Source organism: Epinephelus moara, chromosome 10 (genome assembly GCF_006386435.1).
Source record: "Epinephelus moara isolate mb chromosome 10, YSFRI_EMoa_1.0, whole genome shotgun sequence".
NCBI classification, from domain to species: Eukaryota; Metazoa; Chordata; class Actinopteri; order Perciformes; family Serranidae; genus Epinephelus; species Epinephelus moara.
Window position 1 is genome coordinate 32179002 of NC_065515.1, and position 20508 is coordinate 32199509.

The 20508-nt window shown below is 41.6% G+C and overlaps 1 protein-coding gene across 3 annotated transcripts; it reads right to left on the reverse strand.

Annotated features, from left to right (window-relative positions):
* Position 1: 1 nt before the first annotated feature.
* On the reverse strand, positions 2 to 17868 carry LOC126396186 (regulator of nonsense transcripts 1-like). Of its 3 annotated transcripts, none has more exons than XM_050054050.1 (24): positions 17458 to 17868; positions 16911 to 17053; positions 15408 to 15497; positions 14681 to 14848; positions 12982 to 13162; positions 12644 to 12805; positions 12195 to 12279; positions 11818 to 11916; positions 11207 to 11315; positions 10770 to 10929; positions 10261 to 10379; positions 9958 to 10122; positions 9311 to 9425; positions 8795 to 8938; positions 6779 to 6992; positions 6540 to 6657; positions 6106 to 6262; positions 5758 to 5900; positions 5171 to 5345; positions 4372 to 4453; positions 4063 to 4227; positions 3549 to 3769; positions 3183 to 3305; positions 2 to 2864 (listed from the first exon to the last, which is right to left on the reverse strand). In XM_050054050.1, exons 1-23 carry the CDS (start codon positions 17626 to 17628, stop codon positions 3186 to 3188), a joined length of 3306 nt encoding a protein of 1101 aa, XP_049910007.1. In that variant the 5' UTR covers positions 17629 to 17868; the 3' UTR covers positions 2 to 2864; positions 3183 to 3185. The 3 variants fall into 3 exon arrangements, with proteins under 3 accessions (XP_049910007.1, XP_049910005.1, XP_049910008.1); XM_050054048.1 differs by having other exon boundaries at positions 12192 to 12279; XM_050054051.1 differs by having other exon boundaries at positions 12153 to 12279.
* Positions 17869 to 20508: the final 2640 nt, after the last annotated feature.

The following is a 20508-nucleotide window of genomic DNA, read 5'->3' on the forward strand; positions in this document are numbered from 1 at the left end:
CTCAAATTGACAGCCTTTATTGATTCAGTTTAACAAGGAACCACCATGTTGTGATGAAACTTCACTGCAAAGACGTTTCAAATAGGTATTTACATCACATTGAGCTCTCAATCTGTTGACGTAGAGAATCAAGGGTTTGGATGCAAATGTTTCAACAACTAATTTACAACTGAATCACTTCTTCACTGCACATGTTGCAATTCATTGTGGCTCAGAAGATGGAAAAAAACATCAAAGCAATAATATTACGGCAGCGGGTTTTTAAAGCTATAACATGTTAGGAGTTCGGTGGAACGGGTTGATATGGGAAACTAATTCATCCAACAAAACAGAACTACTTCTAAGTCAATTAAACATGGTGACGTCTACTTGCAACATGATTGTCACATGTCTGCTGAAATGAGAAGCAGGTGAGAAGAAACAGTGGAGTACATTCTTACTGTGTTCAGAAAGCATCTTTCCTGGAAGAGTTAAAAAACTACAATCCCTCAGACAGTTTGAGGAACAGATACAAAATTAATGAAGGAAAACGGTGTCCGCCTCATTCCTGTTGTCAGCAAGTTGCTACAAAAATGAATTTTTTTTTTTTTTAGTAAAACTACACAAAATGGCTAAATAACACCCAACTGAACAAAACGTGACACACAAAGCAGCGAATCCTCCGACAAAAGCAAAGTTTGGATCAACTCAAGGTTCAGGTTTCACACAGTTCTCCAGGAAGAGGGTTTAAGGATCCACATAAATCTCAAGAGGAACTCTACAAGGAATACATAATGCAGGCAAAACAGCTTTGCACAAATCAAAAGTCCACAGAAGGGAAAAGAAATTCTACCAGTCTTCATTTTGTTTAACTCCACAGAGAAGGAAGGTGGCTTTTTCATCCGCCCGTCCTTTTGAGAAACGACCCAGCTGCTAAACTCACTGACCTCGTGTTTACCTGGCCTGATTTTATTATTAAAAAAATAAAATACAACAAGTCCTTTTCTGTGAGTTTCTTGAGCCCTCTGGTGTCTGGAAGGTTTTTTTAAATGCTGGTAGTTTGATTTTTAACTACATTCATGCTTGTGCTGCAGCTGTTTATTTGAAGGTGATTGGTTATAGGCACTGATTCAGGTTTCTCGTTCACTTTTCTTTGTCTCCTCGCCATCGTCTAATCGGTACTGATGGCGTTTCCACTGTGTGTAACTGGGGTTTAGTAAAGTTTCAAAATATATTCATCCACACAGGAACCAAAGCTCTTTCAGATTGTGGTGATTTATAAATTATAGGGTTATGTTGAGATTCTACACATATTTCTTAATTATTCAACCCCTGATTATCTTTAGTTTTTCGTGGCTGGGCAATATGGCCGTCAGCCTGGCTATATTGCTTGTCCTGAATACAATTCACAAACTCAAAACGCTGTGTGAAATGACACTGGGTTTTGCGACTACATCTAATGTGTGGTCATCTTTTGGGACAGTCCTAAAGCAACATTTTCCTCGACATGTTTAACCCCAGTGATTACCTGAACTCGTTTTCCAGATGTGGAAACTCTCATATTCTCCTCAGCCACCTTCCTTTTCTACTCCTTACCTGTGGTGGATTGATTGCCATGACCGCCTGTAAGCCTCGACTACTATCATCCTTCTCCCCCCTGACTCCCTCCTGTTTGGTTTCTTTCACCTCCAGCAGGGATTTGTGTGATGAGTGTGTACAGTCCACAATCCCCTGAGGACTCAATCAATGCAAAGCATTCAAGCATTTGCCAATCTAGGCGTATACAGAGTGTTGTCAAAAAGACATCTGGTCATGAAGCACAGCAGGACATCAACAACCCCTGCTTTCAAAAAGAATAAAATAAGGAAAAGCCTTCGCTGAAACATCAAATGACATTGAGTTGAAAGTTCAATGCTGGTCGTGTTTGATAGTTTCAAATGACTTTTTTGCAATTTTGTGCTCTGTGATAAGAAAGGTACTTCAGAGAAGAAAAAACTGTCCCATGATGGTCGCGATATCAGTGGGATTCGCGCGTCATGTCTTGAAAAAACAGTCTGAAATCCCCGTGCCACTCCACCACTGACGTGTGGTCGAAACCACCCTGTTAAAGACCTCGTGAATGAGCCAGTGGTTCTCAAGGCAAATGAACGGTATTTCAATTCAAGGCTCTTTAATCTCAGACTCAAGCACAGAAACCGTGTTTTTATTTCCTCTCCGAGAGGGTGTGTCGACTGCTGCTTCCTTCAGAGGCTGCTGAGGTTTATGGGCCCACTACATGATTGTTGGTGCCGCTCTCCTCCCACGATAAACCAAATTGAAGAGATCCAGGTTGAGAAACCAACCGTCTTTTTAGCATGGGGAGTTTTAGTTTCCTGTTTGATGGCTTTCTGTATTCATGCCCCCCTGCAAGTTTGGAGAACTAGTTCTTCAAATTCAGCTGGAAGGCTCTGAGCGTTCCTTCCTCTCCTGGAGGCTGTGGGTTGAGGGGGCAGGCTGGATTATTTTGTTGGGAGTTGAGCGCCTCATTTGGATTCCCATTAGAGACCGTTGAGATCTCCCCTTTCGTTTCCCTCAGCAGCTCTACCACACGCTGCCATCTTCTCGACTTCCCTCCTTCACTGTGCACGGGCATCGGTCCCTGCCTCTCGCTTGTTCACTCGGCCTCTCTTGCCATCTCCCTGCCCGTCTGTTCGTGCTCTCTTCTTCTACCCTCTTATTTCTCTCGCTGGTCATTGGTTTGGTTTCGCTATCCCGTCGCTTTCACTCGGTGGTGCTTCGGTTGTAGCAGAGGAAAACAGGTATCCATTTTATGTTTTTATTATTTCCCAGATTAAAAAGCTGATGAACTAAGCTCAGCTCAAGCCTAGCTCCCTTCTTCAAGTGACCTGCAAGACACAAAACAAGCTCATAAACAGTTGCTAAACTTTCAAATGTCACAAAGTCACAATGACGTTCATCAAAGATTGGGTTTCACATTGGTTGCAGGACAGATGGACGTCACAAAGTGCAGGTAGGATACATCACACTACAGTGACACCAACTATCCCCACATGATCCAAATCATCAAAAGGCAATTTATTGTCTCTCCATCTAAGAGCAGGAAATTCAGAATGTGTGAATTCTCAAAAGCTTAAAAAGGCTGGACAAATTTTTCATAAGGTTCGGCCTGTACAATAAAATGTGAGTAGATTTTATGTACTTACACTCTAATACTGTGACAGTCCAGTCACCCCACCATGCTGGTATGCACGTTCACCCTGGTAAGTCGAGTCCTGGGACAAAGCCACATCGATTTGGGACTTGAACTCATCACCCAGGTAGCTGTCCTGGAGAACAGGAGGACAGAAACATCATTGTAAATACATTTTTGGTCTTCATCACTGAGTGTAATCTCTTTAATGCAGACCTATTATATCATTCCAACCTTACATTAATTAATCTATGAAAAAATTATAAATCATAAAATGAAAAGGGATTTTAGATATTCAAAATAGAAATTTGAAAATTAATTATCATGAACATATCTTATACGATAACGCTTCATTTACTAAGTCAAAGTCATGTGTTACCTGAGACAGCTCTGGCTGGGAGAGGCCAGGCTGGCTCATCTGAGAGGGCTGGCTCATGGAGATGTAGCCCTGCGTGAGCGGCCCCTGGGAGAAGGGCTGGGAGGCCCCATCCTGGCTGGCCTGGCTGTTTGGTCCGTTACCCTGACTGGCACCCTGGTGTGCCGACCCACGGACCCTCTGCCGCCCGCCACGTCCAGGCTTACCCTTCATAGCTCCACGACCTTGATGGAAAAAGGAGATCAGGATTAGATTCAAAACAAACACCATAACCACCCATCCTACCAAGATCATAATCTTATTTATGGGAGAAGAATCACTAAATGAAGCTTGGGATTTATAGAGTATTATTGTTGGTGGACAATAAAGACAGGGCGTGATAGTCAAGAGCTCATAACATGAAACATTACGTGAGGAAGTAACATTAGTCCAGACTGTAGTTGGACTAGTTTGACCAAAGTTTGTTAATTTCCAGTTTATGTAATGTTCAGTGGACCATCTCAGTGTTGTATTGTACCTGCAGCCGGGCCGTTGGTCTGACCCAGGTAACTGGGCGGAGGCATTGGTGGCATCACCAGGTTGAAGGGTATGGGAAGATTCATGGCGGCCATGTGACCAGGGCCTGCCCCAATCATCCCGATCTGGTCGTGAGTTTGAAAGTACATGTTGGACGGACGTCCGGCTGAAAGAAAGCACGCAGAATGAGACTCATGTTGGTTTTTTAAATGAAGAAAACAAGATCAGGCAAACCTGGTTTTGTGGGACTGCGATGCAGCCTGTTGATAAAAAAAAGTTATTATCTTGAGTCAAACCATAAAATAAATACCAGCATTGCTGCGGTCATAGGCGGAACCGGGGATGAGGGCTTCACGGGCATCGTACATCGCAGTGCTCATAAAACGTCCTCCCTGGGAAAAAGACAATCGCCATTTTGTCAAGTTGGATAATTCACAGATTTAGAGATGTAAATATCAATAATTTTCATGATTAAAAAAAAAAAGTCCATGTAACACAAAATGTCCTAATTTTCCTGACCCCCGCTAAGTGTCTTCAAATGGTTTGTTATGTTATATGATAAACAGGCCTGCTCCCTGAAAGTCAGAGATTCAAATCACCAGTTGGAGACCCCTCAGTCTGCTGAGATAGCTGCAAGTCGAGCAGTTGGGGGGTTTTTGCTAGTCAGTGTGCTGTACAGTGTACTTCTGGAGACATTTTGGTCCTCGGATTTTGCTTCAGAGTGAGCGCTCATGATTTTCACGCTTCTCTTTGATACAGAGAGGTGCAGACAGGCAGGCAGTGGCCTAGAGAGGCAGAGGCTTTGAACTGTAAGGCTCTGAGATAACATTATCTTCACTCTTCTGTTGAGAAGTGGTGAATTTACAGCTCACAGCCACTTAATATGACACTTTTGGGGTTTTTTTGGCTTTTGTTTGATATCTAGTGTCAGCAAAAAATGTTGTTGCACATTTCCAAACTGTCTTTAGCAATAGTTACCTTGTTTACTATATTGCATGAATGCCGCTGTCTCACTGAATTACTTTAAACTTTATATGGAGGAGAAAAAAAAGATTTGTCAAATATTTGTGTTAAATGGCCAGATTCAGACAGTGTTTTGTTCTGCTCACAGGGTTGATGGTGTTGACCAGCTTGCGGGGCTTGCTGAACTGCATGAGGCTCTCCCGCAGGTTGTTGAGCGGTCCCTCCACGAGGACTTTCTGCTCCTTGTAGTTGTTCAGCAGGTTGTTCCACAGCGGCTGCTTGGAGAGGGCTTTGGGGTTTCCCACAATGATCACACCATACCTTCATCCACAACACACACAAGACGACTGCTCAGGGACGGGGTCGAAATCTTGTACTGAACCGCACTTTATGTAGTATCTTTATCAAAAATAACATCTTTTAAATTATTCTCGCATAAGGTTTTGTGTGTAAAATTCCAGTGGTCTGATAATTCCTACAATACACACGGCTACATACAATGAATAGTGGGCATGTCTTATTTAAATTGTCAAGACTGTAACAGAGTAGATGCAATGTGTGTTCATGTTGCAACAAGTCACCCTAAAAACTTCACAAGATGAAGTCTAGCTGTCAATAGTATCTGATTTGCACAATTCCTAATCAGCTTCTACAGGCAAATCTAAATAGCTCATCATAAACTAACGAGCTGTCTGTGCGCTGTGCCATGATTATCAACTGTGAAGGTTCTTACTTGGCTCTGGTCAGCGCCACGTTTAGACGACGTGGGTCATTCAGGAAGCCGATGCCCTGGTGCTCATTGGCACGGACACAAGACAGGATGATGAAGTCCTTCTCTCTGCCCTGGAAGGCGTCCACACTGGCAATTTCCACTTGCTATAATAGGACAGGACAAGAAGAGGATGAGAGGAAGACTGCACAGTACAAACAGAGGAAGAGATTTTGTCCAGCACCACAGAGTGACCTCACTAAACAAAATTTACAGTCAAGTCAAATTTAAAAGAAGTTTCAGCTCAGGTAATTACAAAGGATGAAGTTAAAATACATCCAATTGGGACTGTGTCTCAGCCGTGTGTGGTACCTGATAGAGTTTGGTGTGCAGGGAGCCGCTGAACTGCATGTACTGGACCAGGTAGGAGCGCTGACCCTCGTATGGGGTGATGATGCCGATCTGGTCGGGTTTGGCTCCAGCCTTCAGCAGCCTGGTGGTGATCTTCTCTACGTTGGCAGCCTCCGTCCTTGAAAACATCAGCGTCAGTTAAATACTGTACTGCTCAGTCCTTAGAAAATTACACTTGAAGTTTAATGATAGTAGGCTAATGATGGCTTAAAAATGCAAATTATGTCTATGGAGCCTCACAATCCTGTTCATGACTGACAGGAGAGGGCTCTCCCACCATTGAGGTTGGCAACTATTTCAGCCTGCCATACCGGTTTTGATGTGAAGGCTGTAAGGAGAGCTTCCCCTACTGAGTGGTTTCAGCTCGCCCTTTTCCAACCGCTTTAATATGTTACCTGTTAAGGTAGGAGGTCCCAGAGCTGGCAATCTCCTCCTGACCCTGAGTCACGTAGAAGAACATAGGCTTGTCCGGCTGCGGCCACTGGAAGTCAAAGCCCTTCTTGATGCGGTCAGCTGAGGAGAACATGAAGATTTCATTACATTTTTAGAGTTTGTAGATATTTTTACGTGCTACAGTCACAATTAATTTGCCCCTCCATCAAACCAGATAATGAACAGCTGAATCTTGACAAACCTGCAGTGACGCCATTCTGCAGGGAGCCCTCATAGAAGATGTTGGAGGGGAAGGCACTGAGAGCCGGGTGCATGCGGTACTGGACCTGCAGGCGGATTGGCCGGATCCCCAGAACCACCAAGCGTTCAAACAGGGACTGGGACAGACCTGCTTTGGCTGCTTTCTTACACATCACCACAGGCCCCAGCTGGCAGTGATCACCCACCAGAATGAGCTGGGAGGAGCAAGATGAGCCACACAAGTGTGACAATTGGGTTAATATAATATAACATATATATAACAGCAATGAAGGAAGCTCTTGTTCTGGATATTCAGGACAAATCATTTTGCTTAACCCAACATATTTAATTCATAATGTTAGCCATATAATTTACTCAAGTGTCTACAGTTATCAGACTTACATTCAGTGATTTTTAAGAATTTTTCCAAGAGAATTTTTAACCAAATTTAAGACTAATTTTTGGACAACTCATTGTTTTACTTATTCAAACACTACAGTTAAGTACAAAAGGCAAGTAGGGCTGCATCTACTTATTTTAATTTTCGATTAATATGTCACTTATTTTTCTGACTTATCAATTACTCGTGTGGTCTGTGAAAAATGTCGATCAGTGTTTCCAAAAGCTAAAGATGGCACCCTTAAATGTCTTGTTTCATCCAAAACCTAAAGATATTCAGTTTACTGCCATTAGGAGGTAAAGAAATTGGAGAATATTCATATTTATGTAGCTGGAATCTGAAAATATTTACTTTTTTCCCCCTTATATAATTACTCAAACCGATTAACTGATCATCAAATTAGTTGTTGATTAATTTAATAGCTGACAACTAATTGATTTATCAGCTCTAAAGGTTTTATGTAGGAATATGGTTATTAGAGGGAGTTAAGTTAATATAAATTTTGCCAACATTTGGACTTTCACGCAGAAGAACTCGACTAATTTTGAAAAAAGGATATTTAAAAAAAAAAAAAAAAAAAAAAGGGATAAGCCAAATATGATAAAATATTTGTGGCAATTAAGACCCCAAAAATTCAGATTTAGGACTATTTAATGACATTTAAGGCCAAAAAAACAGGCAGACGTCCTGTTTATTTAACATAATTAGACTTGCACCGATTACAATTTTTTGGGCCGATCCCGATTTGCAGAGCGCTTGGATGGCCGATTCCGATTTTGGCCGATTCTGATTTCATTTTTTTCAAACCACTTTACAGCACACAAGATATTGCAATATTTTCTAACTTTCCTTTGTTAGAGCATTTCAACCAAGATACAACCAGCTTTTCAATAATCATCTCAAACAAACAAAAACAGTGACACAGGTTGAGAAACTTAACTTCAGGTACAGTATTTGAATAAATAAGTAAAAAAGGCATACATAAATAAAAACATAGATAAATAAAATAATAATTCTTGGTGTATAGCATTTGTGGGTAATTTCTTGAATAGACAAAAAATCTCCTGTGGAAAATTCACACAGGTCTTCACATCTACAAAGTGCAGCGTTACGGACATTCTTATTTTAACAACTAGAAAAAAGGTGCACATTCTTCGGCACCGCGGACATGCGCATCTTTGGCACGCGGACACGCGCCTCGTCAGTTTCAAGCGGCACAGTGCAGCAGTGGGAGCTCCGCAGTTAAATTTAACACGGACAATTATCAACTTTCTCCTTCTCTCTTTTGATGTGTGTGCGTGAATGATTAAGGTGAGAAGCCGCCCATGTTTCAATTCTGAGCACTGCTGATTAATCGGTGCAAGTTTATACATAATGATTAAAAATTATAGTAAATGCCGGCAGTAGCAGCTGCAGATGTTCCTATGACACTATGTTTCTTGCTGCTTCAGTGCTGCTCTTTTCAGTTTTCATTCACTGTTGTTGTTAAAATAACGAATTAATAAATAACAATGAATAAAACATGAGCAGGCAGTGCTGGCCAACATTGTTTTACTACGTTTATCCAGTTAGTTGTTCTCCATTAGTTGTTTTATAGCTGTGTGGGTGTACATTTACCTGCTTGGCTCCAAGCACCACGGGCACCATACACTCTGGCTCGGTGGCCTGGGTGCTCTCATCAATCAGGATGGAGCGGAACTGCATCTTGGCCAGGCGAGGGTCTCCAGCCCCGACGCAGGTACAACAGATAACGTCAGCATTCTGGGCAACAAGGAGGAAGATCATTTACAATCCTGAAACAGGGCAGGAGCTAGGATAATGATGAACAGTTATAATCCCGTCAGATGGTATTGTTTCTATACTGAGATTACTAACACAGGCCTGTAGTGTTTTTTGTAGATGAGAACAAGAGCAAAAGAAAACAAAAACAAGATTAGCAACAAGCTTCCTGAACGGAGAAGGTCACAGCACCTGCTTATACAGAATAATAAGAACAGTCACAATGAGTTTGTAACTGCTAAGCAGAAACTACTTGTTGCATTAGCAGTGCCTGAAAAGCAGTAGGGGGCCTCTTTGTAAGCCGAGTTTCAACCTTGAGCTATTTTGGTTCAACGCTTTGAGGCTCCTCCTCACCATGAGCAGCTCCCTCTCAGCTGTGCGTTTCAAAGCCCTGTAGCGTTTCTCATCAGCAGACGACAGCTCGCCCGTCTCATCCTTCAGCTGCTGCAGCTTCTGAAGCTCCGGCATACTAGGAAATCAAAGACACATCAAGGTGACTACAGAGAACACACACTATTAAACTAATCTGTGATCTAGGGCAGGAGTGTTCTAAAAACCCCTGCCCTTGCCGCTTTTGGAACTACAGTTCCCATAACTTCAGGGGATGAAACAGGAAGGATAATGCTGTCATGAAGTCAGTTAATTAACTGCAGGCTACAACTTGAGTTTCATTTTTCCTCACAGTTTGAAAACTTCTGATCTAGGGACCAGGGAAATGTCTGCATCACGTGATGGTTGATTGGCTGACTTGATTGACTTGATTTCTCAGTTGTGGAATACCCGAGTCAATGACCACAGAAAGTATGATAAAGAGAACTTAGTGCATTTGAGGTCAAAGTAACAGGAAAAAATAAATATGGAGGTTTAAATAAATAAATAAAGCAAAAACAATTCCAACCCGCTGGTGCTTGGCTGAGTAGTTATGAAATGGGTGTTTGTACAACAGCATCAAGTACAAATAACTTGTGAGTCCAGAATCAATTTCCCTATGCACTACTGACCTGTCCATGTTGCTGATCTGGTTGTGCAAAGCCAGGAAGGACACTGGTGACTCGATGGCCTCTCGGCTCTTGGCACACAGCCGGACGACCTTAAGTCCAGTCTTGTCAATCTTCTCAGTCAACTGATCCACGGCAATGTTACTGGGAGCACACACCAGAACTGGTCTGCAAACACACATACAAGCACACCATAGAGAGAGTTAGTACATGAACAGTTATGTGAAATACAGTTGGTGGAATATAAAAAATTATAACTTTATAGAATTCTTTAAGTATGAAACTATAAAACTCTTAGCGTTTTACCCGTTGCCTTGTCGGGACAGGTGGTAGACAATAGTGGCAGAGGTGACAGTCTTCCCAGTGCCAGGAGGACCCTGGATCAGACTGAGGGGCCTCTGTAGCACTGTCTTCACAGCATACACCTGAACACACCGGTAACACAAACACACAAAAAAAAAGATTCAACGCAGGTGAGCTGTTGCAAATACAGACATAAAACATTTCTTAAAACTTTTACTCTGAGAAAGAACGCACTCAACTTCATCTCCATATCTACATACAATAATAATGATAATGTGAGATCCAAACCTAACTTATACCAAACCAAATAACATGTTTTGCCCACTTAAATAAAGGTTTGCCCTACTAAGTCAGACGCTTCCCTTGCTTTTCAAAACTATGCAATCTAGGTGACCTCTATCGACACTGCAGTACGTGATAAATCACAGTAAACAAGACAACTCGACTCGTACTTTTTCCTGCTGTCATGTCACAAAGAAATAACAGGGATTCAGCGTTTCGTGGGAGCTGACCTGTGAGTGATTGAGGTCAGGCAGGCCCTGGGCAGTGAAGCGCTTTGGCAGCTGGCACTTGATGGTGACATCCTCCACCTCGTGGCCCAGCAGTTTGTGGTAAATGTAGCCAGACACGGAAGTCTCGTCCACCGCAAACGTCTTCAGGGCGCTCTGCATCCTGCAGCAACACAAATGTGAATCATTACCACTTGTTTGTATCATCACTGAACCTCTGACCTTTCCAAGTAGGTGAATTTGGGCTGACATCTTTACAAATGATAGACAAAACTACCTCCTGTAAACACCACAAACAATTTATTTCTGTGCACTGTTTACGGGAGGGGAAAAAGAAAAAATAACATGCTGTAATGTGGGGTCATACTGTGAATTGAGAGTGGTAAAATTACATTTTTTCCATTACATTAGGGATTTGAGGATATAAAGCTCCACCCTACCTGTCAAACGACGTGGACTTCCACACAAAGTCCACTTGGAAGTTGTGGGGGATTTCCACAGGCGCTCCAACACTGCTCCTCAACTCAATGGCAATTTCATCCCCATAGTCTTAAAACACGGGCTGTTAAGGAAATAAACATGCTGCATACACTAGTTTAGTTTTATAGTTAAGACCAGTGGGGATTTGAGGAGGAACACCATCCCCTATCCTGGCCATGATTAGACACTGTAGGAGAGCGGAGATTCTTATCTTTCTAATTATACCTGTATTGTTTTTATAATCCAAATATGAACCAAAATACATCATATTACTCAATGACTGTCACTGGGCCATGATTATGAGAAAAAAGGCCTGTGAAGTTTGTAGCATGCTGGCCACAAAGATACATGACAGAGCTTAATGGCCTTCTAGACTGGTTTAGACAGTGTAGACATGTAACGTTATATTTTGATGCACAATGCTAAGCTGCTTAGAACTAGCTCAAGCAGGTCGCAAGTACGGTTGTTAAATCAAACAAACCAGGTCCATCCTCCATTAAAATAAAGTGTCGTAAAGACGCTGTAATGCAATGGCTGATATGTATGCAACTGCTAACAGTGTAAAGGATACTGTCAGGGACTTTGATGACATGGCCGATGCCTTTCCACAGTGGGGCCAGGTCTCCCTTGTACCGCAAGCAGATCTCGTCACCTTGCATCAGCCGCATATCTGGGATTGATACAAAAACACCAGTTAGACACTATCTATGATTAAAATAACCAACTAATAAACTAAAAAGTTGGGCTAGGTTTAAATGATACAGTACCGTGCAAGAACAAAAACCCACTACAGAACACAGTACAGAAATAAAACCAAGCACACATGCCACCAAAAGATGCAGGGTTGGGGGAGGTTGCGTGCAATTCTCAGGACTGAAGGGGGATGGGGAGGGGCTCTATCTGTACCACAGAACCACAGGGAGGATGTCAAGCTCAGAGAATTACCACCTGAATCCGTCTTGGGCAGTGTGAAATAGGCAATCCGCTTTTTATTCAGCCCCAGGTCCCACCTGACTGTAATATTGTCTTGGGTCTGCAAAAGGAAAACAAAAAATGCATAAATAAAAAAATCAACAAGTAATAACAAGGTCAAAAGTCACATCACTGTGGCATTATTTCTGTTACCCTACAGACAAAGCAGAGCTTAAGCAGGATGCCTCACTCTGATAAATATGTCTCAATGTGGTCTGAATTTACATTGTTTCTCTTTTTAGACATTTACTGTAATTGCAGCACAACAACAAAATCCTCAGCATACATTTGAAACTATGTAATGAGTTACAAACAAGTTTTTATGTCAGATAAAACTGCCCTAAATTTTAACATCCATGGATATTTACGTAAGAAAAACACTGTTCTCTGAGTTAGTTTGCTACTTAGAGGTGAAGTTCAGATACCTGGGACTCCTTAAGCTTCTTGTCGTAGTCCGCCTCCAGTTTGACCAAAGGGCCAAAGATGTTTTGGTACTGGTAAGCGTCCTCATAGCGCAGCAGCACATGCTGGGGCTCCTCGTCCACTCCGGGTTTCTCCAGGTCTTCCAAGGTGGCAGTGGGGTTGTCCTGAGAGGAGACAAAGCCAAGAAACTGTCAATTCAAAGTACATCAGACAAACTGCAGCTGTCACTTACAAAACTTCAGCCTGTGCATATCGCTTAAAAGTTTACAACCGCCTGGTCAAAACATTGCTCTGAAACTGTAACATTGGAGGAAAGCCTCCCAGGCTGTCAACTGTATACCTTCCAGAGCTCCTCCAACTTGTTGATCTGCTGGGCGGTGATCTGACGGGCCCGAAGCTGCTCCTGCTCCGATGGGATCTTCACCAGCCAGGACAGAAAGCAGCGGTCCTGGATCAGTGGTTGCCACTGTGAGCTGTCCCAGTTGATGTCCTTCAGGCTACTCTGGCTGGCACAGGGCTGCCTGCGTGGAGATTAAAGGTTCATACAAACACAAACTTAGCTTATTTGTAGGTTTTTACAGTATTTAACTTTTGCAGAAAATGTAAAAAAATGCAGTTTGTCCTCCTGTCTTAAGTTCATTTCAGTACTTCTTGCCACATGAGCCCACAGAAAGGGTTAAATTAACTGCCACGGGGCAGGAAGCACTACATAAAGAAGTTTTGTGGACATCAGCATAGAGTTCACCAAGCAACAGCTGCAGAGTTAATAGCCGATTACTCAGTTATGTCTGCCAGTCAAGTCCCACTTTGGGGAAATCGAATATGTGGTTAAACAAATGTGATATTAATCAGCACAAGCAAGATGTCAAAGATATGTTTGAGGTTATTAGAAACAGTGTCCCCATTACACAGTTTGTACACCAGGGAGTAAAATGTCCTGCTCAGTACAGATTTTAATCCAATTTGATAACCAAATTTATGAGATCCTCTTGGGCTTCTGTATTTCATCATATTGTAATCACACTATCCTACTCATCTTTTTAGTTATATTTTTGTTAATCTGTGATGTTTTGTGTCATTGTAATTTAGATAATGTAGCCTATAATTCTTCTGGAGCAAGGCTATCGCTAATGGTTAAGCACAATATTTGTTTATGTTCATTTTAGCACTGATGAGGGAATTTTTTTTTTGCTATTAACTTTTATCAGCTGGCTTTTTTTTCACATCTGGCTGACTACTGAAGCACTTAAGAGACTCTGCACCTGTTTCCTTAGCCACAGGGTACATGACAACTCATAAGGTGGTAAGGGCTGAAACCTCAATAAATCTCACAACAAACTTCCTGTTTCAAGGCAAGAATTTGCATTGCTAGCTGTGAGTTCCTCCAGAGTATCATATAATGCTTGTCACTTACTGACAATGCTGACCCCAAGGGACACCTCTTGACAGGACACATGAGATTTGTGGGCACTGGTTACTGGACAGTCTGCCTTCGTACAAGGCAGCCACCCCGCCGGTAGTTACAGGGTATATGCAGGAATCCTGAGGTTAATTTCAATACCTTTTTAAGACTTTTTTAAGACCTTCCAAAAAAACCTTAAGACCTCATCGCCACTTCAAGCTGTCTTTAGCAGCAATGCATCTTTAACTTACTAATTAGCTGTAGTTTGCAATTAAATATATGGAGCACAAACATACAACAGAACTCAGATAAGATGAGGAGGATTTTTTATTGTCTTTTGCTCCTCTGTTTGGCGCCTGGACCTGCGCCGTCTCGTGATGTCACACAGGTACGCGCACAGCCCCGAGTGGCAGTCCAAGTGTGCCTACCTACACATTGTTGTTTGTAATAGTCACGAGGAGGAAAATAAATTATACATTCATGGATACTTTTTGTCAAAGTTTGAATGCCAAGAAAATTTAATACTTCATAAAATCGCGATTAAGACTTTTTAATACTTTTTAAGGGCCTTCATTTTCCAACATTTGATTCATCAACTTTTAATACTTTTTAAGACCCTGCGGACACCCTGAGTTACCTGCAAAGTAGCACCACCACGGAATCAGCCTTGGCAGGGATGAAACCCAAGAGGAAGACGTTGCGGCAGCCGCAGTTGTAACACTCCAGCACCGTCTCTCCAAGTGGCCCGTCTTTATGCAGCGTCACCTCTTTGCATTTGGCTCTCACCAAGTGGTTCACGATGTGACTGGAAGTCAAAGAGCGAGAGTCAAACGACTGAGAAAACAATAAGATAAAACTTTTATCTCCTGGTTGCAATGCTGCAAAAATCTATTGATAGTTTGCAGAACAACACATACTTAACCTAAGTACAAAAACAGGACAGATAAAACAGACGACTTCTCAGTTTCAAAACACATCATAAAATGGGTCCAGTGGTTTATTCCCTAAACTGTCGCTTGTTGATGTCACACAGCTGAAGGGGCGTAAACTTGGACCCACACTGTTTCCTACCAATGTGACAGCAATGACGAGCTCTGAAGAAACTACATCATACAGATCTCTCTTTACACACAAACACCACTGTATGTGTGAAAGAGTCTGGCTGATTGTGAAAACTATGTTAAATGACAGTCATAATTTAAAAACTTAATAGTAGAATAACTCACATTCAATGCAGTGTGTATTATTTTGATTATTGTGTCAAGTTTAAATGGGATGTTAACATGTTTGGTCTACCTCTGTGGCTTTTTCATTCTGGTGCTTATATGTGGGGCAATAAAGGAAAAGATGAGTAGACTACACACCTGCCAGATGTGTTTCCACGTCCATTACAGAACCACTTCTTGCTTGTATTACAGTACACAACACACGCTGGATCATGGATGCCACAGTAGCTGAAAGACAATAATGCATCAAGACAGCATCTGAATTACTGCAGTAGTTATGAAGTCAAGATACTACATGAGTGCAGGACCTCGCTCGACCCAAAAGCAAGGCCATGCCACAGTGACAGCAGGCTGAATTACAGAGGAAGTGCACACATAATATCAAGTGTCAGAGGGGTTAGCATGTTGTATCTGACATGTAACGTGTTTTTAGATAATTTAACAGTAAAAATGTTTTTGCTTGCATTTTTTGGTTTCATGCCCTCTCAATATATACAGGACGCTTACACACTCCAGTTGAACTCCAAAAAGTGTTCGTCAAAAACTTAAACTGAAGTTTTCAATGTTTAACAACTTTTCTAATTCATACATGTTATTCCTATGGTCTAAGACGGTCCAAAAATATTTGTAAAAATAAACGACTCTCCCCCAAATCCAAAAACAACAGTGCTGAAACTCAAATTTGTGATGTCACAGGGTATAAAGTCCAGAGCTGCTCCATTGACAATGAATTGGGAAAGATGTTCTAGATGATAATGAGAACACCCAGAGTATATGGGTTATTTTTCTGTCTCAGAACTGAAAGCACTACAATAGAATAAGGAAAACAAACATTCCACAGGGCCACAAAATCAAGCTCCCATTCATTGTTTATGGAGCAGCTTCAGATTTTATGCTTGACGACATCACAAGTTTGAGACGTTTTTCTGTGGTTTCTGGCTTTGAGAGAGAGCCCCTCACGTTCACAAATACTGAACCTTCCTAGACCATCGAAATAACATATTGAAATTATTGATTTAAGTGGTGTTCCACTTTAAAATTAAAATGAATGTGTAGTACATTCATAATTAATATCAAACACTCCTAACCCAGAACTGTTAAGGAAATCAATTCAGACAAACTGTCCCAAAGCTGGGAGTCAATCACATTTCAACTACAATAATAATATTTCCCCTCCTTTTCTAAGGTAACACCTTACACTGCAGATTTCTCAATAGCTTCTTAAGCTAAAACAATTTTCTAAATGCATTTTACTTTATATTTAGTAAGATACATGGTGTGCATACATTACCATTAATCATGGAAAGAGAGTCAATATTGGACCTGCAATAATGATCTGAAACCTGTCACTGCAGCTGGCTGGTGTGTTACATCAGTGTTATCTGCAAGTCTTATATGGGTAACATTTGTAAACTCTGACAGCTTATCAGAAAAGTTGTAATGAATTTAATGAACTGTGGTGAGTTTTGTAAGCTCCGCAGGTGGTGTGTAAGATCCCGGAAAACTACACTACAGTAAATACTACAAATACAGCACTGGATAAGCATCAAGTAAACAAACAACGCTGATAGACTGTAATCACTTCCTCAGTGATCTACAGTAATCTGACATCCTGTCATGATGTGGCTCCTGTCAGCGTACCTGCATGCGTGCACAGGCAGGTCTTTGGTGTAATACGTGTCTTCTTCATCCTCCTCAAAGTTGAGCTCAGCCAACAGCTGGCTGGCTTTGGCCACGGAGTCATCCACTCCACCGTTGTGAAGACCCTCATCAGGACCATTAACCTGTAGCACAACACAAGCTTTACCAAACAAACTGAATGCTAACGATTAGCAGCTAGCGGCTAGTAGACGCTGCGCGGAAAAGGCAAGTAATTTGAAGTTGATGACTGAATGTCAGTGCTCTTAACTCTTATTTTTGGTCATTAAAATTACCGCTGTGTATCTGGTTTGCTGCAAACAGTTCAAAACAAACACGTCAAGATACATAATGTTACTTTAGGAGTTTAGTTAATGTGCTAGCTAGCAGCGAGCTAACGGCAACGGCTAGCTAACATGAAGCTAGTTAACGCTGGATCCAATAATAGCGGGCTAGCATGCAGCGCTGTGTGAGCTAACCTAGCTAACTGCCGCTAACGTCAGTAAACCGCGCTCTATTGTGGCTTCTGGTTAAAATGAAAGCCCCAGACCTGACTGTCCAGCTGGCTCTGAGTCTGGCCTTGAGTTTGCGTCTGGCTGGGAAGGGTGAAGTCGGTGAAGTCGTACTCGGAGCCCTGGGTGTCCGCTCCGAGCAACTCCGCTTCCTCGGTGTCTAGGAAGGTGAGGGTCTGGGAGCTCGGCCCGTACGCCTCCACACTCATCTCGACTCAACTTTCGCTTTGCTGAGCGGTTTCCGGTGTTCGTCTGAAGATGAACAAAATCCTCACGATGTTTGTTTATCGAAAACTGGTTCAGAGGCCGAGGCTCGGGGTCTGGATTCGAACCCAAACAAAAATGGTACCGATCAGAACCTCGAAAGCTCCAGCAGGTCCAACAGCGACGGTGACGAACTCCCCTGCGCCGCTCAACGTGTGACGTTCACACTGTCGGCTGTGGAGACCGATCATCAACCGAGACAGAGCTCTCACTCTGATCTTATTTCCGGGTATCAAAACAGAACAGTGGACCCCTGCAGGACAACTCGGGAACTACAAGTATAACCTATCGAGGCCTGAACTTTTGTTTGGTATGGATTTTCTATTTCTCCTAGATATTTGAGATCAGTAGGACCCGATAAGTATAAAAAACTAAACACTGTCAACAATTATAAAGTCTCAGTGTCCTCAAATGAGACAATAAAAGGCTCCTAATGTCCTCAAGTGTGATGATAATAAAGTCCCAATGTCCTCAAAAGAGACTACGCCCTGATGTCCTCAAACATGATAGTAATAAAGTCCCAGTGTCCTCAAATGAGATGACAGTAAAGTCCCAATGCCCTCGAACGTGACAATAATAAAGTCCCAGTGTCCTCAGATGAGACAATAAAACAGTCCATCCCAATGTCCACAAACGATGACAATAAAGTCCCAATGTCCTCAAACAAGACTATCAATGTCCTCAAACGTGACAATAATAATGTCCCAATGTCCTCAAATGAGACAACAATAAAGTCCCAATGTCCTCAAATGAGACAACAATAAAGTCCCAATGTCCTCAAACGAGATGACAATAAAGGCCCAATGTCCTCAAACAAGACAATGATAATGTCCCAGTGTCCTCAGATGAGACAATAAAACAGTCTCAATGTTCACAAATGAGATGACGATAAAGTCCCAATGTCCTCAAACGAGACTACATCCCAGTGTCCTCTAAAGTCCCAATGTCCTCAAACGAGACTACATCCCAGTGTCCTCAAACTTGACAATAATAAAGTCTCAATGTCCTCAAACGAGATGACAATAAAGGCCCAATGTCCTCAAACAAGACAATAATAATGTCCCAGTGTCCTCAGATGAGACAATGATAAAGTCACAATGTCCTCAAATTAGACAACAATAAAGTCCCAATGTCCTAAAATGAGACGATAATAATGTCCCTATGTCCTCTAACGTGATGATAATAAAGTCCCAATGTCTTCAAACGAGTACTTCCAAATTAACAACGTCTTAGCTTGTTACTTTGCTAAAATGGGTCAAATTTGTTGCCATATCAAACTACAAACGTTATTAATCATAAATAAACAGGTTTCAAATATAACATGATCAGATTCTGGACCTTGTCCACTTTTGTGTCAGGATTGGCTGCAGACTGACTTGGCAGAGACGGCTTGTTTTCCATCTATAAGTGTATCATGCTCTTGTGCACTAGATGACACATAAGAGCATCCATGAACAAGGACAACTGGTTTAAGTTAAGCAGAATGAAGTATAAGGTGCAGTAAAACCCAAAATGTGAGTCCTCATGTGAAGACGCAGGGTCTCAGGAGAATAATATCAAAATGAATAAGAACATTTTACTCAAGTACTCTAGCCTACTAAGTACAATTTTGATGTACTTGTACTTTACATGAGTATTTTTATGTTATGTTCCCTTATAATTCTGCTACTGTAGAAGCAACACTGTGGACTCAGTGGAAGGGGACATGCTACATATGTTTATATAAACTGCTTACTCAAAAGGTAACAAACACACTACAATTCCTAATTTCAAGTGATAATCAACTAATGAAAACATAGTTGAACATTATACATACAAACACACTGGACCTTTACTGCATCATTACAACACAGTTATTATTCTGAAATGGGCCCCTCTGCATACAAGTACTTTTAGTTTTGGTAGGCCACTTAAAGCTAATTTTGATTTCAATACTAAGTAAAATTTTGAATGCAGGACTTTTACTTGTATTTCTACACTTTGGTATTGCTACTTTTACTTGAGTAGAAAATCTGAGTATTACTTCCAGCACTGGGAGATACCCAATCTAACCATGATGTGAATACATATTGACATCATGGTTAATCTAACCATGATGTCAATATGTATTCATCACAAGGCTGATAATCAACCAAGAAAAAAATGTTGCTTTTACCCCTGGACCCTGTGGCAGGTTGATCCAGCCATTATTTATTACTCTAGTAATCTCACAAAATGCGTACACTTAACTTTAAAATAGCGTTCATGCTAAAACCTCCCAATTCTGAGTGTTAATTGCTAACACTGTAACAAATCTCAGTTGGCAAAAGAAGTGTTGAAAAGAGTGTAAACCACCCAGGGAGCAGTGTTCCATCAAAACATCCCCAAAGATCCACGGGTGATTCTCCTCGGAGCAATCCCTTAAGGGTTTGAGGGAAAGTCTACCTATTACAGATCCTCTTGGGGGCTGCGATTAAACGTATCACAATTAGATATTTGAATCCTGAATCTCCAATGTACATCTGGATTAAAAAATATGAGAACTGTAGGAGATGGAATCACATATGCATCAAGGCTGCAAAGACCAAGATGTATACAGAGGTGGAGTCCTGTAATGAGTTTGTCTATTCCCTTCCCACTTCTGTATTTCTAAGTTTACTCTATTTATTTACATTTTTTTCTCCTTTTTCTTCTTTTTTTACTCATGAGTGTACATGTAGTCAAACAGGTACATTTGTAATCATATTATTATTGGCATCTCATTTCCTTTCTTTCTCCTTGCAAGTTTGAATCTCAGGTACATTTTACCACACTTGAACACTTCACCGTACTTGTCTTTAACCTGG

Excerpts from the sequence above, each read along its gene's own strand:
- LOC126396186 (XM_050054051.1), bottom strand. The coding sequence starts at position 17,628 with ATGAGTGTGGAGGCGTACGGGCCGAGCTCCCAGACCCTCACCTTCCTA. Across the intron at positions 5,346-5,757 it reads GTGGCGCTGACCAGAGCCAA|GTATGGTGTGATCATTGTGG; the intron begins GTAAGAACCTTC and ends TTGTGGATGAAG. Across the intron at positions 3,306-3,548 it reads CCCAGCCAGAGCTGTCTCAG|GACAGCTACCTGGGTGATGA; the intron begins GTAACACATGAC and ends CCTGTTCTCCAG.